Genomic DNA, 27,126 nt, shown 5'->3' with positions numbered 1-27,126 from the left:
TGTCAAGCTTTCTGCGACAAGTCATAGGCTCAACAGGGAGGGTTGAGCACTCACAAACATGTTTAACCACGTCACATTCTTTATGTGCCTGTCCCAAGTAAGTCAGAAGCCTGTAGTAAAGTGTTAGTCTTTGATTCATGTCTATCATGTTTTTGTAAATTTAAAAGTTAAGGCAATATTGATTCCAATAAAAAAGAAAGATTCTTTATTTATATGCACGATATGTTTCTTATATTCAAAACTCATTTGAAAAGGGTACAAAATTTCTTCCCAAGAAAGGAAGAAAAGCATCAAAAAGTCCACATATGACCTTTTTTCGTCTCCTTCATTTCAAAGGAGTAGGTCCGGTAAAGGGCCGATTTTGGCCTCAAATTTCAAGTTCATATAACGAAAGATTTTGGACACTTTTTAAACACTTAAGTGTCTATTTAAATTGATTCAATTAGTTTATGTGAAAGATCTCAACTGATTTAGTCATTAAAAACGCTCCGATTCAAGCTTAAATATGAAAAATCTATCAAATATGCCAAAAAACTTCACTTTTTAGATGGTTTTTGTCAAAAATGAAAGTGCCCACATCCGTGTTCATCCTCAACCTTTATATATGTTGTGTATTATCATCAAATACAACTTACATTTCAATATTATGAATGAACACGAATGCGGCCACTTTCATTAAAGACGGAAACCATCTAAAATTTAACAAAAATGCTAAAATTGCGAAGATTTCAGTAATTTAGCATGACTTAATGATGCTAGTACCTGACATATGTGCATTGTATTGTCAAAAACAGCCCATATTTATGTAGCAGAAGCATTTTACTTTCCAGTAAATAGATAAAAGATTACATTTTCACAGTTTTGTAAAACTGCTATATTTTGGGGCCAAAAAGGGGTCTTACTGAACCTACTCCTTTGTCCTTATCCACAAATTATTGACAGTCCAAGTTGTTTCATCTTATGTGCCATTCAATTGATAATTGTGACAGGTGAAAAATGACATGTAAAAATCATGTTTTTATTTTTGTTTTCTGAGCATGATTTGTATTCAAATGTTTACCTATTTTTGTATGAGAATCAAGCAGTAAAATTACTGATCTGTAAAATACTGATATTTTATGCAGTATTTTATGTTATCTTTATTTCTTGTTTTATGGTTAATTCTAGATGATTTCCGTCACATGTAAATTTAATGTTATGGGCATATTTGATTATCATCAGTTAAGACTGTTCTGAAGTGGATCTACAAGTCTCAGCTGTTGGTGTCCCCGTCTTTTCAGGATTTAGTCCAATGAGAATTTGATACTTTATTTTTATGTACAGTGTAACCTGTGTTATCTGACACTCTGTGGGACCAGAAAAAAATGTTAAATCAAGCAGGGTGCCAGATTACTCAGGTTTTTTCTGCATTGCAATAAAACTGGTCTATCTACAAACATGACAAATAAAACAAATGAAGATGATAACTTTGATACATGTTTTATTAAGACAAAAGATAGAATTTCTGGGGGGAAATCACAGATAAATTCAAAAGTTCAAGGAATGTTATTAACATATTATGTAATAGCACCTATTTCTCATAAATATGAAAATTCAACAATTTTAAACACAAATAACTAACAATGATATAAATAATCTCACAAAAATACTTTATATTTCTTTTCAGTAACCCTTTTGGTTTCCTCACATTTCAGACCTGGAGATTTGACAAATTTTAAGAAATATAAAAAACGAAATTTTTGGACATCACTTGTATGGGAGACAACTCAATATTTTGTAGTGAAATTTGATATTAAAGTTGCTCGTTAAATTTTACACTTCATCTCAAAATATGGAGCATCTTTTGCCTCACTTATCTTTCAACGTTTTATTTCAAATAACATTTGATGAGAGAAGAGTTCAAAATTTAATTTACAAAAGTCAAAAATATGAATATAGGATTAAGACTTTAGATCGTTGCTGAGAATTATTGAACTTCTTTTTTTCTTAAATTATACAAGAGAATCCATTGAACAACCAATTTGGTACACACTCATAATTGTTATCCATATTGCATAACTTGTACAAGAAGGCTAATAAAACAAAGATTACAACCCTTATCCCAAATAATGAAAAATAAAGATGGATTTTTTTTTAATCAAATTGTCAATCTAGAATGTATTAACTGAGATCATATTTTAACAGATACATTCATACATACAGTCTAAACTACATAATAATCACTGCAACAATTACATGATGAAAATGTTGTTACATTTATTGCACATGCTATACCCAATTCATGTATTATTATGCCAATATGAAGTCATGGAGTTATAATGTGAAACATGTCATGGAGTTATTGTGTAAAACATAGAGCATAACATTACTGCAACACAGGAAAATGGATGAAAAATGAATAAAAATCTATATAATATGAAGAATGTTGGAATTGTATTGTCATTGCAGCCATGCTCACTAAATAGGGCTCTTATGTTTTTTTGGAGTAAAAAAAATTGTCTACTCCTATATGAAATCACGAAAATTTGAAGACATAAGATGTAGTCTTAGATTATATTCATACCAATTATAGATTTAGACCAAATACATGTACAACAATTTCAAAAGTGTATCATTTATTGAAATATACAGTTGCTCCAGTAGCACATGATATGACCTTCTTTTGCATGGAAAATTTAGATGGTTTTTAACCAGAATTAAGTTAAATGACTTTTTAGAAAAAGTTGTATAAGGATAGTGTCCCATGTCAAGGACAGTCATATATATACCGGGTAAAAGAAACTAAACATGAATGTGTTATAATACCAGAAAAGATCTTCAATTGTACAAGTTGGCTTGTACTTTTATATTACTATAACATTTTTCAGCAATTCATGCATTCAGAAATGTCAGAAAAACTCATTAAATATTTTAATTTACAATACCCCAAGATGTGGAGACTTCAACATACCGGGTACTTCATTTCAATGTAAATACAAAATAAACTAAACTACAATGATACATATATATGTGATAAAAAAAATATATGTAAACCACAACCTTAAGCAAGTATGAAAAAATAACAAAAGTAAAACTTTGTATTATGCAACAAAAAATAACAAAATAAACAAAACTTAAGTTAATAACAATTTGGATTTCAAAAATTTTATATGGAAAATAACAATTGGGATTTCAAATAATTCATATATGGAATGTTGCTATAGGATTTCATTTTTCTGCAAGAGCTGTCTGTATAAAAAGAAAAAATAGTGTAACTAAGAACTAGGATGAAACTTACCAAAAAACAATCCATCATTATAATGATTAATAACAAAATTTGTAGTATCTGACAATGAAATTCATTCTATGTCGCCCCAGTTCTAAACATGGTGAATTCTTGATTTTTTTCAAAGTCTGTTTATAAATTCTATTGTTTAAATTGAATACTTATAGAAAAAAAACGCTATAAAAGATTTGTATGTTCATGTATCATTTCCTTCATAATTTTGATGAGGAGAAAGACTCAAAATAAGGTTTCTCTTCACTTCTAATTGATGGCATGGTACCTTGATAATAACGGGCGATGGTTTTTTTTAATCATAAATATGAAAAAAATAAGAATTGAGATGACAAAACACTTGTAGTGCTAACCAATTATATGTTGCTTGTCGCCACAGGTTTTGGTACCAAATTCAATGTATGAAATAAAAACAAGTGTGAATTCTCCATAACCAAGTGAAAATTTATAACAACAAGGATAACATAATATGATTATAACAACAATTCATTCATTTACTCCATAAAAATTTACTTTTACATTGCCTCTCAAATTCCTGTAAAGTTGAGGTTTTATACAAACCCAGTTTAACACAATTCTTCTTTCTATTTTCATTAAAATGTTTTACAGGAAATGGATTAAAAGGCTTTTCCATTTTTGATGGCTTACTTTTACTTTTGGCATAATCACTTAGAGCTTGATCAGTTGAAAATGACCTTGTCCTTGATGTCTGACTGTCGTCTGCTTCAAATGTACTACTAGGATCTGCTGAGACGGATCGTTCTACAGCCGCCTTTTTAGAATCATGATGGACACTTTTCAATGGTGAGCTTTCTTCACAACTGTCTGACTTTGATTTACTGTGAGCTATAGATTCATGTGATGCAACGGAACCATTATGGTGACAACTACTTTCCTCTTGTTTCTCTGTTTTTAAGGGAGACAATTCATTGGCATTTATTTTTGGGGAATTGTCAATTTCAAGAGAGTTAGTCGTTGAGAATAATCCAGAATCATTTGACAAATCTAAACTACCATGAACATTTTCTGAGCCTTCAATTACTAAAGAGTGTCTGTGAGAATCATTGTTACATGTATTGCACTCATCTGTGATATTGCTAACATTTTCGTTCAATTCTGTTTTGGTGTTGGCAGAATCATTCTGGTATGTTCCTGAAGTTTGATTTTCAACAACATGTGAATTCTGACTAGACTTATTTGTGCCATTTTCTACGCTGTGAGAAATCAAAGATTCAACTGGAGTGTTTGAGCTAGAATTATTCAAATTTCCACTAATATACATATGATTATCAAGTTCATTCTCGTCCTTACTCTCTTTTGATTCTGTAGTTATATCACAGCTCTCAGCTACTGCAGAATCATGTCTGCCTACCTCATCCTCCTTTTCATTATGATTATCATCAATGTTTTTAATATCATCATTCTCTTGAGCAATATTCATATTTCTATCAGTTTTGACCATGTTTTCACATTCAACATTTTTTTCAGTCTTCGCACTTTGTCCTTTGACCCCTAACTCTAATTTGGAGTTTTTCTGAATACTATTTCTTCTGGATGGAGCATCATTAATCAACTGTGGGTAAACTGAAGCAATACGAGGACTAGCTGCAACACATCTATTCCTGGTCGTGGCATTATTCCTGCCAACAAACAGATGATTAAGAGCCGTTGGGGTTTCTATTTTTGGCGTAATTATCTTTGGCTTTTTCTGGTGCTGGACATGCTGCTGACTTGCTGATGCAGCTGTAAAAGAAAACATCAATTTCAATTATTTTTTTTAGTATTTGGTGAACTTAACCTGCAGTGTTTTGTTATTAATTCACTGTGCAATGATATATTATCACATTTAGCTGTCATTTTGGAAGAATCTATTATTTCACATCATTAGCAGAGTGAAAAAAATTGACAGTTTGTGAATATTTTATTACTCTGTTTTTGGAATCAAACCAAAGATCCATGTTTAAAAACTCATTTTCAAAATTCTGTTAAATTTGCTATTTGGGAGCAAAATTGAAAAGAATATTGGAAAACTACACATATATATTTTTACCCTCATTATGAGACATATCAAGCAACTGCACTACATGCCACTTCAAAATTTGATGTTTATTGTATTAGACATCATCAAAGTAAAATAAGAAGATTTTAAATGTAATAACATCATGTAAACTTCATTATGAAATAGAGAAATAGGATTCTAGGTCAGGTTGTGTAGGATGTATATTAACATAAAAAAGCAATAATTTTACATGTTATTTTTTTCAAAAGAAAAACATATTGTGTGAGATGACACATAATGCTGATATTTCTAAGCAAGAGAGCAACATCTATGACTTGGAAGAGACTTTGAACTACAGACCATCCTGTCTTTACTCAGTAGTCAGAGTACAAAATTTGTGCTCAAAGGTGAAAAAAATAGCTCTTAATTTCTGTGTCATTTGGCCTCTTGTGAAGAGTAATGTATCACCGGCAATCATACCACATCTTCTATTTAATAATAACTCATTATTTTGATTGGTTGATTTCTGAGTCTCGGTACAATAATTGTACTCTAAAAGTTTTATGACTATAATCCCCGTTTCATACTGAATGTATTTTTTTCCTTAATAAGTGCTCAGAAACTGTTGGCCTAATTTCCTAATATAGAATTTCTCATCAGTCCTGTAATTCTGTGCATCTGTTTGACTGTTTTACTAAAGTATTGACCTAAAAAGTTTATGACACAAATCTTGTTTCATCATTAAAAACATTTAAAAGATAATTGTATTTGTCAATTTTATACTTTAAACATTTGCAGTAATATACAAAGAACAGGATAACTGCATTTTGAAAATCAATGAGAATCTACAATACGCTGAATGATTTTATCCTTCAAAAGAACTTTATGAATGAAAACGGATGTGCAATGTGCATATGACATAAAGTTTAAGACGTGGGATTTAAATACATTTCATGTATAATGACTTTCATGCTTTGATGCTTATATTTTTTTACAAAAAAGAATATTATTTATGGAGAGATTTAAAATTGTAGGCTGCAACCAGGAAATTTTACAATTTATAATAAAAGAATATTGAACCACATAGCGATTTTTGTTATTTACAGTTTAGTTGCACATATATTGTTTCAATTCTAAAATCAAATAATGCACCATATGTTTCAAAGTAGCATATTTATTGAACAGAGACTTGAGGTCAAAGGTAAGGGAGTATACAGACAGATAAATACAATGTTAAATTCGGAAATGGGAGGTTACTCCTATCCAATATACTTTCAACGTTTCCTCGTGTTAAAAACCTTGTGAATAACTCATTTGAATATTTTTCTATTTCTGAGATTAACTTCTTTATATATGTTTAAATGACCACAAAAGATCAAATAAAAATAGTAAATACTCTTGAAATAATCCTATTAAACAAGAGTGGTCACCCCATTCAAACGAAAGTCACATGAGATCACATGGAAAATGTATATCAATAATAACATGATTTCATGAAAATGACATCTGTGTTCACAACACTTGGTAACATCTTGTGACTATTGGGTTTCTTTACTCCCACATCATGATTGGCACTTATCGTTGACAATAGAAAATATATATAATGTTCATTTTTAAAAATGTCTTTTTTTGTTTTGAATTACGTCAAATCTCCCCCTCATAACTTGTTTTTGTACTATACAGATACTACTCCCCCTCATAACTTGTTTTTTGTACTGAAGTTATTGTGAGAATATAAATATACTAAAATTCATATCGTAAGGTGAAATTTTATGGCTTTCTGATAAAATAACACTATAAAATAGCAGCTGCAACAACCCACATGAAGCTTTTTTTTTATCAGGACTGACTTCTAACAAGGAATAGAGCAGCTGACATTTCCATCATTAGTACATGTACACGGAAAATCTAATAACCAATTTATAAGATAGTATTTTTGTTGTTTTTATTTTGTTCTGGTAGGTTGAAACCTAGGTAACTTTCGCAAGTTAAGGTCTAAAATTATCGACAATAGTGCACAAAACATTATATGATATCAGTGATCAGTCAGAGTTACCATTATTGTAGTAAAGTCAAACACATTAGATAAACCAAGGATTTGTATAGTAATACAATATTACTATACAAATCCTTAGATAAACACTACAAAGCGTGATACAAAATTTTGAAACTTTTCCTTCAACGCCAAAGTTGTACTGTACATGAATAATTACTCAAACAGGAATTATGCCTTGGCCAAAAGTTTAACTCAAATATGACAACTATGGTTCAGATAATAGGAGATGGAGAAAAAAGATCTTTCTTATTGGCTGAAATGTCACTTGATTTCTACAGAGAAAATTAGGTCATCATGCCAAATATGAGCACCAAAAGCTGGTCATTTCATATTATAACCGGATGACCTTATGCCCTTGACACTTTTCATTAAATTACAAAGGGCTCATGGTTTTCCATAGGGAATCAATCAGTGAATAATATAGGAAACAGGACTGTTATGGTACCTATAAGAGTTTTTAAGCAACAGACACAGTGACCTTCCCATCTCAAATTCACAAATACGTTGAGAGTGTAAACAATTCAAAGAAAGCCTTTTACATAGTTTTAACAGTTGGTTGGTCATAATGAGATGTTGACTCAAAAATTCTCCAATATGTAGCATGTACCAGATTCTAACATTCTTACCTGCTATAATGATATGAGCTTGATTCTGTCTCTGCTTCAGTCTATTGTACTGTTTCTTTAAAGAGTTGATATCTGTACACATCCGCTCCATGTAGATAGATGATGGTAACTGTTGAGTCTCACCACTAGCACCGTAGGCTCCTGGTCCTACTTTAGATATATCAGCATTATTTTCCTCCCCGTCACTTCCTACAAAGATAAAATTAAAGACTTATAAAATTTAAATTATATATTCTGTCTATCAAATTTATCTGAATTGCACACTGTAATTTTTAATGAGAAATATTAACAATCAACAGATGTTGCTGTTGCATAATTTTAAAATTGATGAACATCAAAGAAATCAAACTTCAAAACCAGTCTACTGCTTAAGTCATTCATAGATTATAATTCCAGTATTTACAGTGAAAATTTACATGTCTAGTACTATATATGACTATCATGACTACTCAGGTTTTTTGTTTTTTTTTCAATCTACAAAATTACACATCAATTTATTTCCTATTAAATGATAATAATGTGTGTATGCTTTTTAGTTTATAAATATCAATTGACTGGAATTTATTTATTATTAATAACGTTATTCTCATAATCATTGCAGATACATTGGTACAGAGGGACCAAAAATTATGTAATTTAAAATTATGCAATTTTATAAATATTGTGCCAGAGATTCTAGCAGTAATTTTTCAATCAACTCCACCCCACCCCCTCCTCCTCAGCAATAAAGAAATTGTCTGCATTACTGCTGTTGGATATCATTCCCAGGGAGTACCATCCAGCATGTCAGTGCTTTTATATTGGCATTTGTTAAATAGTGGAACTCTACAAAACTAGGGACTTGTGACATGTATCATTGAAATGCAATAAGAGTACTTTCAATACTGAAAGCAAAGTAGATGAGCAAATGCTGTAAGAATTTCATATACACTGAGTGAAATAGAGATTCTGTGGTCATTCTGCACTAAAAATACTCTTTGACAATACTCAACATTTAGTTTCACTGATCATTTTAATGTCAACCAATAATATTTCTGCCTCAAAAATATAAAGGTTTTGGTATGTATCATTACAACTAATCCCAAGGACCAAAAAAGGTTTTAAATAATTACAACAGAAATAAAATCAGGGTTTTTGTATAACCTTGTTTAAGCTAACTGTGGACAATGGATCTGTATTTTAATCAGATTTAAGTGTACTGTCACAACCATTTTTGAGTACCCCAGAACTTAGGGTTTTTAAGTTGTGGCAAACAATAGATTCACATATTTAATATATAAAAGTTCAAGTTGAATGAACTTGAAACCAAAAAATATACCAAAGAGAATAAGATTTGTTCATCAAAATGAAAATGTAAAAGTTACTTACTCATTGTGAATTTAGTCCAAATAATGTGTTTATTTACTTTTATAAATCACGTGTGAACATTTCCTGTTTAAAGGTTGGGAAATGACAAAAAACTTTGAACAAAGGAACGTAAATAAAAGTGATTCAATAGCTATAAGCCTTAAATAAACTATTTACTTTTCCCTTTTGCTTGGTCTGATAGTGGGATTAAATTACGTTTGTTTGACTTTTGAAAGTTTAAACCTAAATCATATTTATTTTTGAAACATCACTTTGAACTAAAAAAACTAAACAAACTTTGCAAATATTATGGTATCTACAATAAACAGTCAAACTATAGACTATTAAAAACAACAACTTGAATTTACAGAAATCTCTAATGAACACAAATATCTGAGACTGATTGTGTCATATTTCAATAAATTACACATACCCGGTAGTCTGCATGATATAATTATGTTGAATTCAGATACAATTTTTTTTTCACAATGGAAATATTGAATTATAAAACCTGAGTTCAGTACAACCTATAAACACCACTTCAAATACAAAAAAGAAGATGTGGTATGATAGCCAATGAGACAATTCTCCACAAGAGACCAAATGACATAGAAATTAACACGTATAGGTCACCATATGGCCTTCAACAATGAGCAAAGCACCAGTTCAAGTATTCTTCAAATATTCATATGAAGTTTGTAATGCATTCAGGATATGTTTATGAACTATTGTGTCAATTTTATTATTGCTTCATAAAACATCATGGTGTTTCATGAATACTTAACTTGACATACTTTAATCAAACTTGGTCAACCAATTAGAACATTTTGGTGTTGATTACTTTTGTTAAATAATATCAACATTGAGTCCAACCAATAGCCCTATCCATAATATGTCAGACATAATCGTGTTCATAGGTGCATAAGTTGTAATAAATGTTATTGTCTTGTCTTTTCTTGTCTTCAAGAGATACCTTAAGGTACCAGTCTTGTATTACAACTCCAGTTTCCGGTGCCATGTCAAAACATGGAGGGAAACAAAATAGTCCATTTTTTTCTGAATTTTTTTCTGAACTCAATTTTTTCTGTTTGATTATAGGTTTATGCTGAATTGAAACATATATATAGACTTTAAAAAAGTCTTGCATCTTTTGGAGGATATCAATCCAGGAAAGTGGAAGGATATCATGTTTACTGGAAGTGGTGCGGCCTAGTAAAAATAGCAAACAGAAAGTAGAAAAAAAATGTTTTGACTTCAGGATTACGTAACTTTTTATTCTTCGTGGCAAGACCCTCTTTTTTTTGGGATTAAATCACAATTTCACATTAGTACATACATGATATGAATATTTTCAAAGATCAGCTGTTTTGCATGTAAGCCTATGGAGCAGTCAATTACAAGACTGCAACCTTAAGGATATTCTTATCAACAGTGGGTCAAAATTATCAATGTTCAGTAAATGCAGTCAACCACCACATGCAATTGCAGTTTTAAGTTTAGGTCAAATTAACAGGTTGTCACAGCCAGTAGCAGGGGACACTCAGGTTCTGTAGCAAAATGAGAAACGTAAACATATTGAATGCTATCAGTTGCTTTATACACTAATTTTACCCCAGTAATTTCCTATGGTGATAATGGAATTAGTAACTTAATAATTTTAAACTTCAATTTCATAATTTGACACTTGCCTCGTAAAAACAAATTTATGAGCACATTTATCAAATAATTCTTAAAATTAATAAATGCATGGTTTTAATTATAATCAATTTTAAATTGCACATCTGTGTATAGATGAATTTTAGCTGTCAAGATAAATATTTTAATGACCTTTTGAATACAAACTGTGTTAAAGCAATATTTGAGACAACAAAATTATGAACACAAACTGAAATGTGTTTATGTTACCACCTAAATCAATGATATCAGAATAATCATTTGCATTATTTTAGTGTCAAATTTGATTTGATTTTTTGTGTTTTAACACTCCTTTTAAGCACCACTCATGGGCTATTTTGGGGCGTCCAGGTTTCATTGGTGGAGGAGCTGGTCCTTTGTGCCATGAGAAATTTATTATTACCACCAGCCTTCAAGAGGAAAACTGACAAACCTAGTCAACTAAGATATGAGTAGAGTGCACCCACACTAGTAGTGTTTGAACTCACGACAGTAGTATTACTTCTTAGACCATTCAGCCATCATAGTCAATTAAGATATGAGTTGAGTGCACCCACACTAGTAGTGTTTGAACTCACGACAGTAGTATTACTTCTTAGACCATTCAGTCATCCTAGTCAATTAAGATATGAGTTGAGTGCACCCACACTAGTAGTGTTTGAACTCACGACAGTAGTATTACTTCTGAGACCATTCAGCCATCGAGGCCCCCTTTTAGTCTAAAATTAATCATCACCAGAGACCAGATAATACAGAAGTAAGCATATCAGGTAATTATTTCATTTTTTTTTATCAATTTGTAGCAAATTTTAACATAAAATTAAACATCTTAAAATTAAAAGTGTTTTAAGCTTCTAAATTAATGCATTTTCCCAATAAACAATTGAGTTAAGATAAAAGCATTTGCATGTATATTTGAAATAAAAAAAATGTACATTAATTCTGAAATAAATTTTAATCAGTGTGGTTTAATACTGAAAGTAAACAAAGTATTGATTTTGTCACCTTAATTATTCAAAGATTGGCTTTTGATCATTCTTGTCTCACCACTTATTCCACTGGGACCATATGCATGACTGTAAAATTGTCAACATTTTATGTTAACACCTTTATCGGTCTGAATACTAATTGAGTTTAATATGTCACATCTCAGAATTGGTTTCCTTAAAATTTTATATTCAACTTTATCTTTACCAAAATATTTTGCATATTAACATGATTAAGGGTAAAAACAGGTAACAATTATCAATTTGTAACAACAAAATGAAGATAGATTTTGAAAAAGGGCTGGTATTCTTGATAGCATATTGATATTTAAAGCATGTGCAAAATAAACTGAAAACCTAAACCAAAAAGAGTTGTTTATGAGGTTCTTTAGCTTACACGGACTGATTACTATGTCTAGGCATTTATTTTAACTGAATTTATTTGAATTTCTTGTGTTTAATACAATTTATAGTGAATGTGCAGTATTTATGCATGCATCCCTGAGACATAAAATTGAGAATGGAATTGAGAATAGCCAAAATAGCCTTTAAAAGAATAACAACTGATCTTGATACTGAAAAAATCTCCAGGAAGACTCCCTCCCTGCAGCTGCTTCCCTCAACAGCATCCCAATGAAAATGTCAGAATTTTTCTGTGGCATGCAAGCTAGTCAGTGTTATTTTCCCCATTGCTATCTGACTGAGAGACTCATATTCAATTGAGAGAGAAATAGGAGAATGACCGAATAAATAAGGCTTCAACAATTACAGCTCAACTTTTAAGGTTTTTCATCTCAAACAGACTGACTAACCCCTATAATCCATAAAAATTACACTCATTGAAAAAATTGTTACGTTCTGAGCAAAAGTTAATTCTCCAGATCAAGGTTACAGGGCACAACATTTAATTCTAAATGATTTTTATGACTATGTAAATCATAGGATTTGTCATAACATCGTTGATGAAATTGCTAAAACTAACAATTTGTTTAAGTGATGAAAATCGTAGAAATGCTACATTTGTCAATAACAATGATAATTCAATGTTGGTATATAATCAAACATGACAAAAAATTAATTTATTTGCATATTTTGCAAGTAAAACATGTTTTATGAAAAGATTGTGTATGTCTATTGTAGCAAGCTGTTGACATGAAAAAGACTGACTTTTTGTCATGCAACTTTACACAGTATTCTGCATCACGAATCAAAGGAAACCTTTCAGGATTAGAAGATTGGAAGTAGTCAGTTTTTTTTGCTCTTTAAAGCAAATTGGATTTGGGTATGGACAAAAAGGAGCAAGAAAAAACATATATTCATCCTTCTTACCCAAAAGCATTAGCTTTTCAATAATCATGACTAACTCTGGAGGACAAGCTTGGGTCTGCGGAAAGGGGCTTTGTTATTGTCAAAATTAATTAAAACAACATAGACAGCAGGGGTGCTACCCAAACCACACCCTTTACATCATGAAGAATATCAATTTTTACAATAAATTAGTTTCAGCAATATTGGGGTTAAGAAAAAGAGTAGTCAAACATAATATCACATTGTAAATCAATGAATCTTTCAGATATAATAATTTAAAAAGAAACATAAAAAGACACATGAACCAGAGACTGATGGTAGCACAACTTATAAGTAATCAGTTAATACATGACGATTAAAGGAATAATTTCAATGTTTGGCTTTGTATAATCTAGGTTATAATTAACCTATTTCAACTATTTCTTTTTAATTTCATGCAGATTTATTTTTAAGATATTGTAGTTTTAAACTAGTTCTAAAGAAAATATGAAAAATTTAATATATTTTTAAGACAGTCTTTTACTGGCTATCTTAATAATGCAGATGCAACAGCTAACACAGATCAAAACTTAATGTACATGATTGCCAATGGCAAGCAGTCATAGAAAAAAATCTGCTGTTCAACATAGCAAAAACAATCGTTTTGAATGGCAATCCAGAACACAAATTTATATATGCTCGTAATACAAGATTTCATACATCTTTAAATCTTTTAAATCATTAAGGATCCCTTCACTAAGATATTCTTTTCAAATATGATGATCTTATAAGTATTAAAAAATTTAATGAAAAGGGTCACAAATGAGGAGTAAACTGAGAAACCACCTGAATGCATGTATTCTGTTCTTGGCCTTTGCTACTTTTGCTACATTTAAATAATAGATAGAAATAAAAAGTCTTCCATAAGTGTAGAGGACCTTACCATCTTTTCAAAACCATGTGGCATGTAATTATTTAGTAAACAAATATCACACACAAAATATTTACGACAATGAAAACAATAACAAAACAAATACTTGAGACTTTGTACAAATTGGATTACAAACATTGTATATAGGACTCTAGTCTCTATTCAGATTCAAATCTTTTCACACTTTTTCCTTCTTTTTAAAGCTTTATGAAGAGAAAATTTGAATACAGTTAAAGTCATATTAAATTTCTGACAAATCAAATGTATTAAAATCTTTATAATGAAAAGTTACTTACTTTTTAAAAGTATTAGAGAATTTTTTTAAAATTTCAATTACCACTGCCCTACAAGTGCTGCAGGCAACAATCAATATTCACATATTATTTCAATTTAAGTCCATGTAAATAGTTAACATGTGGTTGGTAAAAATAAAGCATAAAATTTTAAATCACCGAGCTCTACAATCATGTGAATAAATTATTGATCACTACACAGGTTCAAATGACATATCTTTCCGTAGGGCAGTATCCGGTTTTCCATTTTTCATAAGAGAAACTGCAATATGTTGCGCCGGCCGACGAAATAATTGAAATAAAAGAGATACTCCTCATACGTTTTGTAGATGTAACATTTTAATTATTGCCTTGTTTATTGTGGATACATTGTTATGAAAATCAATAGGTAATTATGAATCATAGCTTCATCGAGAAGGTTAGAGTAACATATTGCAGTGTGTACTCAGAACAAGTGCTTGCAAACAAATTGCCAAGCTCAAGTGCCACTTAATGCTATTCTTAATTAGCACTTCTATAATTTTCATATGATAAAAGATGTAAAGTTCTGATTTATTGTATAGTAAACTGGAGTCTTATTACACCCTTAAGATCAATTATATTATGAATTATAGGAGATGGTGGGCATACGTCAATGATAACAACCAACGACAAAAAACACAAAAGACATAAAAGGGTAACATTACACTTTTCAACAAAGACAAAAGGGCAACATTGCATTCTTCAACAAAGACAGAAGGGCAACATTGCATTCTTCAACAAAGAAAGAAGGGTAACATTGCATTCTTCAACAAAGACAGAAGGGTAACATTGCATTCTTCAACAAAGACAGAAGGGCAGCATTGCATTCTTCAACAAAGACAGAAGGGCAACATTGCATTCTTCAACAAAGACAGAGAGGTAACATTACATTATTTAACAAAGACAGAAGGGCAACATTGCATTCTTCAACAAAGACAGAAGGGTAACATTGCATTCTTCAACAAAGACAGAAGGGTAACATTACATTATTTAACAAAGACAGAAGGGTAACATTGCATTCTTCAACAAAGACAGAAGGGTAACATTGCATTCTTAAACAAAGACAGAAGGGTAACATTGAATTCTTCAACAAAGACAGAAGGGCAGCATTGCATTCTTCAACAAAGACAGAAGGGTAACATTGCATTCTTCAACAAAGACAGAAGGGCAGCATTGCATTCTTCAACAAAGACAGAAGGGCAACATTGCATTCTTCAACAAAGACAGAGAGGTAACATTACATTATTTAACAAAGACAGAAGGGCAACATTGCATTCTTCAACAAAGACAGAAGGGCAACATTGCATTCTTCAACAAAGACAGAGAGGTAACATTACATTATTTAACAAAGACAGAAGGGTAACATTGCATTCTTCAACAAAGACAGAAGGGTAACATTGCATTCTTCAACAAAGACAGAAGGGTAACATTACATTATTTAACAAAGACAGAAGGGTAACATTGCATTCTTCAACAAAGACAGAAGGGTAACATTGCATTCTTAAACAAAGACAGAAGGGTAACATTGAATTCTTCAACAAAGACAGAGAGGTAACATTACATTTTTTAACAAAGACAGAATAGAAGGGCAACATTGCATTCTTCAACAAAGACAGAAGGGCAACATTGCATTCTTTAACAAAGACAGAAGGGCAACATTGCATTTGTTAACAAAGACAAAAGGGTAAAATATAGCATGCTTCAATAAAGACAAAAGGGTAACATACTGTCTTCAGCCATAATAACAGGGGGTAAAAGTAAGTCTTCAACAATAAACAAGATGGTAACAGTTAGTCTCAACAATGAACAGGAGGGTACAGTAATTCTTCAACATTAAACTGAAATGTAAAAGTCAGTCTTCAACAATATGCAGGAGTGTAACAGTAAGTCTTCAGCAATAAACAAGAGGGTAACAGTGTGTCTTCAACAATACACCAGGGGGTAACAGTTAGTCTTCAACAATAAAAACAGGAGGGTAACAGTCAGTCTCAACAATAAACAGGAGGGTAACAGTCAGTCTTCAACATTAAACTGAAATGTAACAGTCAGTCTCCAACAATAAGCAGAAGGGTAACAGTTCTCCAACAATAAGTAGAAGGGTAACAGTTTGTCTTCAATAATAAACAGGAGGGTATAAACAGTTAGTCTTCAACAATAAACAGGAGGGTAACAGTCAGTTTTAACAATAAACAGGAGGGTAACAACAAAAAACAGAAGGGTAACAGTTTTCTTCAACAATAAACAGGAGGGTAACAGTCAGTCTTTAACAATAAACAGGAGGGTAACAGTCAGTCTTTAACAATAAACAGGAGGGTATCAGTCAGTCTTCAACAATAAGCAGGAGGGTAACAGTCAGTTTTCAACAATAAACAGGAGGGTAACAGTCAGTTTTCAACAATAAACAGGAGGGTAACAACAATAAATAGAAGGGTAACAGTTTGTCTTCAACAATAAACAGAAAGGTAACAGTCAGTCTTCAACAATAAACAGGACGGTAACAGTCAGTCTTTAACAATAAACAGGAGGGTAACAGTCAGTCTTCAACAATAAACAGTAGGGTAACAGTCAGTCTTCAAGAATAAACAGGAGGGTAACAGTCAGTCTTCAAGAATAAACAGAAGGGTAACAGTCAGTCTTCAAGAATAAACAGGAGGGTAACAGTCAGTCTTCAACAATAAACAGAAGGGTAACAGTTTGTTTTCAACAATAAACAGAAGGGTAACAGTTTGTCTTCAACAATCAACAGGAGGGTAACAGTGAGTCTTCACCAATCAATAGGAGAGGAACAGTTAGTCTTCAACAATAAAAATGTCAATAACAATTAGTCTTCAACAATAGACATTCACAACAGCATGTCCAGCTATAAATGTCTGGAGGTTTTTGATGTCATTCGTTTAAAATCATCAAATCAAACATGTTGTAATAGAGAGTTATAAGAGGATTGTCACATTACTAATTTAAGAGTTTATGTTACCTGTATAAAGCATACCTTCTTCTTTGATCATTCCTTTTACGTCAAAAATAATTGTTAATTTTCAAGAGAGAACAATCCTTTCTAAAAATTGTCATGAATTATAACATTTGAAATCCTTTTTTTTTCATACACATTTCCGCTGTTTCAGTTGTTCAAGTTTCTCTGTTACATTTTGTCTATTGATTCTGGATAAACTAGAATTTACAATGATATCTCGTCACAAATGTTACTATAAACATCGTTGTGAAATCATGATTAATGAAGGCACACGGAAAAGTCATTTATAATTTAATTGTAAAAACTGTTAGAAGTTGTTATGATCATTGTGACCTAGTTTGTCACGTAATCCACGGATTATTTCTCACTACAATGAAACTACAAATGTTTTTTTTTCTTTTGTAATCAGAAACAGTTCAAATCAAAGTGATGTAAAGGAAAGAAAGAAGATTGATTTTGTTTATATCTTAAAAATAGCATTCATTTTCAACAATGAAGTATAAGAAGATTTTCAACATTAAAGTTAAAGAAAACTTCAAATAACATTTACACAGACTGAAAATTAAAATATATACAAATTAAATTCAGTTAGAGAATTTATAATTTGAAAGAAAAAAAAAACAAAAAAAGCAAACAAACAAAAAAAACACAGTGCTTTCCTTGGTTATCATTCAAAATCTCATTGTTTCCAACCTGATATGGATTTCAACATGATACCACTTAAATTCCGTCTAACCAAGTCTCTATTGGGTGTCCCCTATACATTTTCCCCCTACTGTTAGCATCAAATTGGTTAATATTTAACCATAATTCATAAAAATATCCTTATTGTGATTCTTCAGAAGTCTCAAATAGTTCTCGTTAATACCGTTATTTTTGAAAAAATAAATAACGTGATTCGTCCAAATTTTTTTATTGTCTAAAAGAAAGTGTACTTTATATCGTCATGCACCAAAAATTACCCTTAAGGTTATTTGACAAGAATTTTTACCATTATTCTTCATGAAAGTACCCTATTTCAACTCTGGTATATGGGTGAAAATTAATACTAGTATACTAGAAAAGAAGGAAAAACTTTAAACACACAATTCAGATGAAAAGTCACTTTTAATATAAAATTGTATATCATTAAAATATGAAGATTCACATCACATGGAGGCAACTGTAAACCCACTTTTAAAATATATAATTGGGCATCCAACTAGGTGAAATCATTTCTTTAACTAAACTATTAAAGTTAGATGAATAGAATTTGCACACTATGTATCCATTGATAAATGAAGCAATTTAACAGATTTACCTATATTATATGTATTAAATGGTTTATATAACTCAGTAGTCTATTTTATAGATTTAGCCTCTTGGAATTCGGTTATTATAATAATTTGTACTTCCATATGTCATATTTTAAATAATGACAGGTTTAAATAATTGAATTTGAGGGCATGAAATCTGTTGTAGGATGGACAAGTTTATAAGGTCAAAATGTTAGGAGGCTGAATAATTGGAAGATTTTTGTTTTAAAGAAAACAGACAAATCCTATAAACTTTTTGTTTCTGATAAATGTGGTGGATAAACTTTAAAATACTATATTCCCTGTATTATGTTTATTCAGAAGTGAAAGTCTACACATTTGCAAGTCAGGTCAATATTTAGAACTATTTGACTTTCAACACACTGTAGAAGCCAGTCAAATACTTTTAGCAAAAATTATAAATATTTTTTCACTATATATATAAGAAAGATGTGGTATGTGTGCCAATGAGACAACTCTCCATAGAAGTCACAATTTGTAAAAGTAAACCACTAAAGGTCAAAGTAAGGTCAAGAACAATGATTGTATTGCTTCTATCTTGACATTTTTGTCTTCCTTTTGTCAACAGGAGACATGTTTTCTTTCAAATTATTTACAGTATCAAGTTTTAAGGTTACAGAATTAATATGCATTGAAAGCTTATGAATTTGGTGATGTTTAAGGTTTGAATATTTACAAATTGCTATTGTATCCTGCTTCTTCTGCAGATATGACTGTAGCAACACATCTAGTGTCAAAATTGGTGAATGGACTGTTGATCCTATGAAGTACCTAAATTCATCCATGATTTTTGATGATGTTGGAATGTTGTTTGTCTTTTCATTATTTTTCGATGATTGACCAAGGTATTGCAATCTCCCCTCAATTGCAAAAAAGAGTCCTCAATTGGATCACAGATTTAGATGTTCAAATAAACAATTGAAATCTGGCATTTGATGTACCTCCATGCTTGCTGTTTTTGAGAGTGAGAGCAAAGACTGGTCAGCTTTTCAGTGAGAGTAATGTGTCATTGGTAATCCTATCACATCCATGTATCGTACATTCTATGTTGTCACAGTCTGCACTTGAATGTGCAATCAGACACATTTCATCAGTCAGCCATATGGTCCGAGTACAGTTATTTCATAGTTCATTTTATTTAGACAATAAACGAAAATTTTAAAAAATCCCACCTGCGCTTTCTCAATAATATTTTTACAGTGTGTTGTACTACTTTTGGGACAAATTATAGAAAAATTATAGAAAAATTCATCGGCTCTAACTCAAAATATGGACAATTTCATGTTAAATGGGTCTTGAAATCTTTGGACAGCTTCCAAAATGCTAATTTTTAACCTTTTTCAGCTGGACCAAATCACTACCTTATTTTTTAATTTATGGCCCAAATTTTTTTTTACAGTGTAGTTTGGTCCCTCCCCCCTTCTTGCTATTAGAGGCATAAAACATGGAGAAATAAATTTGGAAGGGGTATTAAAAAAGTTGGCAAGTAACCCACTGTCCAACCTAGGGATATACTCGTGGACAACATAAATCAAAGGACAATAACTGTGTACTCAGACCATATGTGAAAATCTTTTCAAGTGATCATAACCACCAGACAACCTACTGGCATTTATGTCTAATAAAGCAAAATCATCAGAAGAATTGTTCTCTAGAGCTTGCAAAAGTTTTATTACATTTTCAATTACTTTCAACTTGAGGATACATTGGTAATTAAGGAATTTTGAATTTTGTTTTACTTTTTACAACTTTGTCAAATCAGTTCTATCCTAGTTTTTAAAGTAGCTTGAGCTAAATTCAACACTTTGCTTCTTTCCAAGTATTTATCACAAGTTGCAATATGATCATGCCAACATTCATGAGTCAACAATTCTTCACAAGCATACCTTCTTATATTTAAAATTTTAAAAAAGGAAAATATCTTATATATAAGAGAATAATATAACAACAAATTTCTACTCAATGATGATGTAGATCTAGAATATGCAAAGTTAATTTACAAATAAGCAAACTTACTTCTGAGAAAAAAACAGCCATTCATTTTTGTATCATGTACATATAGTTATCTCCCTTGAACAATTTAAATTCACATTTTGTTATTATCACAAAAATCTACTGGAGAAATTTAAACTTCTCATCTTTTCGTCAACTTCTACGTTGTTCTACCTATTACAATACTTTATTCATTCTCTTCAAAACAAATTGTTAGGGACGGATGAGTTGTCAATTAAAGAATGACGACTGATAAAAAGAACACAAAAGTTTAAATGTCTGCCCTAATTCTACAGTTGCCTTAATGTGACATCCTTTTAAATTGATGTTAAACTTTAGTAAACTGAATTCTTAACTGAATTCATTATAACAGTTTATTTTATATACTATTAAATAGGGTTAAAGTGTGTCAAAAGCCAAATCATTTATTGTAAGACAATGAAAGACACACGTTTGCTTGATCTAAAATGCTGATTAAAATAAATAGAATCTTTTAGAGATTTGTCCATTTTTAAGCAAGATTAAATTGAATCTGAACAAAATATGTGTTGTTTTATTTTACCTTCCTGTTGATTTCAAATAACATTGAATGTTTTATTTTACTCTGATTGTTGATTGTCAAGATTGATAGATTGATTAACGTTGTCTTTAACCTCACTTTCATCACGCTTGGTTATCTCTAGGTGGCCAGTTTTTATTGGTGGAGGAAGAGAGAGTCCCAGGAGAGAACAAAACATCAGCAGGAAAATTGGAAATACTAGACAATTATGATTTGAGTAGAACACACATGCAAAAAGTGGGTTACAAACTGATATCCTCTGAGTCTCTTCATGTGATTTTTTATTATTCGATTACGTGGCCGTTTTCATTGTGATTATTTGATTCCCAGAACAAGTATTTCATGACTATTTGATAAACTGGGACTGTATTTTTGATTATTTAATTATCTTGTTCAAAACAAAATATTAAAGATTACATGATTATATTGGCAAAACAATCTGTGATTATGTGATTTCTTGGACCCCCATGAGGGCCCTCACCTCAGTGTTGACACGTTAATGACCACTTTTGATGAACTACTTAGACCCAATCAGCCACTGAGGCCCAGATTGTTTGAAAAATAAACACACAAATTAAAAAGCAAATCTATATTTGTAGTTTTCCAACACACAATTTATGAATGGTATTCTTCACTCATGGATCAGAGTCACGATATATGAATTAACCAATTATAAAGACGAAAAAAACAAGGTCATTAATTCAAATAACAGCTTAACAATGTAATTTCACAAAATTACCATATCTAGTGTGAGGCATATACAGATTAAATCTAGTATTTCAATCATAATATACAAGTTGATTTTTATTCATTTTTTTCTATTTTTACAAAAGTATACACACACACACTTATTATATAAAATAAAGTCTGAATATCTGTGTCATGTACTTTACGTCAAAGATTTTTTTGGTTATATAACTTTAACAAACAAACCGAAAATACCAAACTGTTTTAGTAATTTTCTATATTACACAAATATGAACTTCGCTTTCACAACTTTTCAAGGGAAGGAACTTCGTTCATTAGTTAGAAGGTGGACAAATAGGGGAAAAGGGATAAACTTGTACTATGATTACTAAGAGACTACTGTGAATTTCAAGGCTTTTCCATTAGATTGACATGTATCCATAATTTACAACATTAATAAAGGAGTGGTCCATGACATCACTGAGAAAGCAATACAACAACACAAAAATCTCATCAAATAAATAGAAAAATTGATATTGGCAGCTTTCTGTATACCTCAAAATAGGAAAATTCCAGATAAGACTGGCTGTGCAGTTTCAGTGAATGGAACTTTTGACATATAGGTGCTTTGGGTTAGATATACAAAATTCGGGAGTTCAACTGCAATAAAAAGAACCATTGAAAACGGGTTTCTGACTGCCTGAACATTCTCCATGATCTGCAAGGACACAGCAATCATATATGCTATGGAAGCAGCACAAAATGAGTCATCTAAATACTACTTTTGAATAAGCCCTTTTCAAAGCAGAAGAACTCTAAAAAGCAGGCAAGTGACTTTTAAGCAAGGGATCAAGGGCAGTTTAGGATCTGTTGTTTAACTAACATTTTACAATTTTTTTCTGGTTGTAGCAAAATTTCAATTCACCGTTGCATTACTAAACTATCTTTCCCGTACATTTCATTGCGCTAGCCTGACTGAAAATTTAATATGTTTGTAAGCAAAAAATCTGAGTTTCAAGAGATACATTTTTCTAAATGTTTCAAATTATAATGACTAAAATTTTATATACAATGATTAATTTTGATAACTATAACTCTGAATTTATCTTTTGTTATAGTTTTTCTTTTCTGCTGTCATCTTTAAATACATGAATGCTTCTAAAAACCCAAAAGCTCTTGTGATTTTTGTTTGTGTGAACCACATCAAAATTTGAACTTGTTTCTCACCAAATGCACAAAAACTGTCTTTGAAAACTGTCTACCGGTAGTAAAATATGACATTTATCTTGATGGTTGCCCTGGTCTTCTGTAAAATTTCATATGGCTTAAGTAGAGCTTGTTTTACAAATAAATATTTAAAGGGAGACAATCACAGATATGAAGTAAAATTTATATCCAGAAAATGTATCTGGAAATTAAAAATAAAAAAATTTGCTAGCGGTAGTCTTTAAAAAATTCAAATCAAAATTTGGTTCCCATTTGTTGTCAAGGTAAACTTGAATTTCCTTGGTGCCCATTATGATTTTTAAAATGACACCAATGTAACAATACTTTAAAAAAATAAAATATAAAGAAACAAATTCCAATACTTTACTTTATTGGTTGTATGTACATGAATTATCTGTGCAAATGATTCAATTTAATACTTTCAGCCCATAGAACCATTTCAGATGGAAATACTTTCTACAAACATTCCTTAATTGTTTGGTTTCGTTTTAATTCACTTCAACTGTAGTTGAAAATTAAATTTTTAATCCAATTTCAAATGCGTTTTAAAGAAAACTAAATTTCTGCTGTTGGCCAGTTGAAGATTTACAGCTCACATGGACTTTCCCAGAAAATAGGAGGAACAAAATATTGCAAGATAAAACTATATGATGTGACTCCTAGGTGCACTTTTTACCAACGATGTAAAAAGCAAATAACTATTTACCTTTTGTCTTGCCTCCTGGTACCGGCACTGGAAAGAATCCAGGGAAACAGTTTATAGCCTCTAAATCTTCTTCATCAATCTCATCTTCATCACTAGGTAGCAGCATGTTGCTAAGGAATGATCTACTTTTGTTGGTGTTGTTATTTGTATTTGCAGTACTACTGAAAGGTCTAATGTTGTAAGTATATTTCTCCCTAAGTTCTATTAATAGTTGAGAATCAAAAGCAGCTGTAGTGTAAATACTCTGAAAAATAAAAGTAATTTCAAAATAGAGTTATTTCCCATCTCATTTTGCAGTCACAAGGATGAAATTGAATTATCTCCCTTTTAACAAAACTACATGCTTCAAAAGTATTATTTGAAGACTTGCCTTTAATGAAATGGAAAGTTCTTAATGTTTCTCGTTGTCTTACTTCAATATCCCTACATTTATAAGGCAAACAACTGACAATCATTCAATACATTTGCTCTTCAAGGAAAAATTGACTTCTCTGTAAAAATTTATATAATAGACTTTGGTGAATTTCGAATCAACAAAAAGTTCAAAGTAGAAGATATGATTCAAGGTTAAGAACTTTCATGAATACCTTTTGTTTTTTTTTCAATTCTTTTACAAATTTCTCCTGAGTTATCCTATAACAAGAATGTGTCTTTAGTACACGGATGCCCCATCTGTACTATCATTTAAACTCTAATGTGGCATTCAAATTAGAAAGATCATGTGTACTAAGTATCAAGTTGATTGGACTTTAACTTCATCAAAAAACTACCTCAACCAAAAACTTAATTCTGAGCGAGATTGACGGAAGGACGCACACACAGACCATAAAACATAATGCCCATAAATGGGGCATAAAAATTCACTTTTTTCATTTTGAAATCAGAATCAATTTTTAAGAAACATACCTTTATAAGTGAGTCACCTGTAATCATTTTACCAGACATCATATCCTGAGTAAGCGATCCCATTAATGAATAAAAATCATCAGCACTACCAGCAGATAGTATCCTCCTGTAAATAGAATTCAATGTATACTTATACTGTAAAACTAGAAAAAGTCATTAATTTGCAATAATAATGGATTTTACATTAGTTTTGATTGTTTTGCTGTGAGACAAGTTTCCTTTCTGTCTGAAAAGTAAAATTACAAATATAAATACTGTCTATTTAAAATTTATCAAATAATTTAGAATAAATCTTAACCAATTTACATTTGAATCAGATAATGTAAACCAACTTATTTTTGCGGATGCTTTATTTTGCATTTTGCGATTTTCCAAATTTATTTGATGTAGTTGAATACGGAGAGATCCATGTTTTTTTTATTATATTTCTACTGTGAAGTTCTCGTAAATAAATCATTAAAAAAAATAGTTGTCTTACAGTATTGTAAGCCCCATCAATTTATTTTTTAACTTTACTAGAGGTAGATTTTTTGTACAAACAAAAGTTACTCAAACAAATGTACAGTACATGTTTCTTAAAATCAGATTTTTTTAAATGTATTTAGCATGCGATTTATATCTTATACAGAATAAATGAAACTGGTAAAAGACTAAATAGCAGCTATTTCTTTAAAATTTAGTTTTCATAGACAAAACCATTGCAAGAAAGACCAAAGAACTGTATATCAAACTGCTGTGCCATTATAAAGTGTAAGAGTGTCCAGCTGTGAATATTTTTTTCTTTAACTTCCAATCAATTGAAAAGGGCAAATTTGAAATTAGATATGATCCCTGACTGGGTAAATGTTCTGATTGTATTTCTAGCTGAAACTCTTCCCTTAACATTGGTATTCCGATGTTTAAAAAAGGGAATATAAAACTTTCAACCCACAGGCAATTACCTCCCTTAAAATTGTCACTCGGGATTCAACTCTGAATACTTTGGAAGTTTTTCAAAGAAACTACAAGGATATCAATTATAGAAAAATGTGGTAGTTTCAAGGCCAATACCGTTTGTGCATTATATAGGCTGCTTAAACAATTGAATTATTTATGGAATTACTCTTTCTAATAGATTCATACTTAATTAAAAGGTTTAGAAATAATATACATTACTGGAGGTTATTGTTTTCTTTTGAATGGAAAATATGATGAATATTGATTGTTAATTTTGATTAAGTTATCCAATTCTTAATAGAACAATAAAATATGGTATGCGTGGGAACTGTCCATATTGATTAGCTTATACATGTATATTCAATCTGTAGAATTTTATCAAGTCAGTTAAGCAAAAACTTTGTTATAGTTTTGTAAAATTGTGAAACACAAAAAGAACAGATACACAGAGTAGTAAATTAGATACTTATTTCAAACTTGAAACTTGTTTTTCGAAAGAAATGTATCTATCTTTAAACAATTTTCAATTGAGAAGTGCCATATGTAAAATTAGAATCAGTGCACATGATCTCAAAATAGAAAGAGACAGGTATAAAACATTATATATAGAAAGAGACCAAAGGCTTTGTAAGAAATGTACTATAAATCAGGTTGAAGATGAACAACATTTTATAACTAGTTGTTCAGCATACAAAAATGATAGGGAGATATTTTTCAAGGAGATAAACTGTATTTGTCCTAATTTTATACATCTTTTAAATGAGGCAAAATTTGTTTAGTTATTTACTAATGAAAATTTATCTGTACTTAAATATTTAGGGAGCTATATTATTACATGTCTGGATGTTAGACGAAATGTTAATTAATGTATGTAATAACAATGATAATTGTTATGATTTTATGGTTCTGATCCTGCCTGGAATTAAATGTATATGATTTTTATAGCATGAAGATAATAACATCTGTCTGGACTTTTTTTTAATGTTTCATTTTAGTTTATAAAAATGTTTTTCTGTTACAAATCATGATGTATTGTTTTATGTGTACATGTTATGCTGCCCATCAAGGGCCCTTGATTGGAATAATAAATATTCTTATTCTTATTCTTATATTCTAATTTACCATACAGTATTTATGAATCAACTTAGTTACATATGCTGTGGATTGATTAATATTTGTTGGATACCATTTTTTGTGTATTTAATGGGTACAGGGGAACCATGAATTTTTAAACGTTCAACAAATTAAACATTTCCTCAAGGAAAATACAGTCTCAGTATACAGTATGCAGACTTTGCCAAAACCACAAAATTCAATATCCACTGATTA

The 27,126-nt window shown here is 30.7% G+C and overlaps 1 protein-coding gene across 2 annotated transcripts in view; it reads right to left on the bottom strand.

Annotated features, from left to right (window-relative positions):
* Window positions 1–1,463: 1,463 nt before the first annotated feature.
* The window catches only part of LOC139512559 (TBC1 domain family member 30-like), a 71,857-nt gene continuing 46,194 nt past the window's right edge, over window positions 1,464–27,126 (bottom strand). For both annotated transcript variants that reach the window (XM_071300259.1, XM_071300270.1), the window contains 4 exons: window positions 24,862–24,967; window positions 23,956–24,199; window positions 7,959–8,147; window positions 1,464–5,020 (listed from right to left, as the gene is read on the bottom strand). In XM_071300259.1, coding sequence (XP_071156360.1) covers window positions 3,768–5,020; window positions 7,959–8,147; window positions 23,956–24,199; window positions 24,862–24,967 — 1,792 coding nt within the window. In that variant the 3' untranslated portion in view covers window positions 1,464–3,767. The remainder of the gene's footprint in view (window positions 5,021–7,958; window positions 8,148–23,955; window positions 24,200–24,861; window positions 24,968–27,126) is intronic.

Source organism: Mytilus edulis, chromosome 1 (assembly GCF_963676685.1).
Source record: "Mytilus edulis chromosome 1, xbMytEdul2.2, whole genome shotgun sequence".
NCBI classification, from domain to species: domain Eukaryota; kingdom Metazoa; phylum Mollusca; class Bivalvia; order Mytilida; family Mytilidae; genus Mytilus; species Mytilus edulis.
The sequence above is the reverse complement of the archived record's forward strand: the minus strand, read 5'-3'. Positions and strand labels throughout refer to the sequence as shown.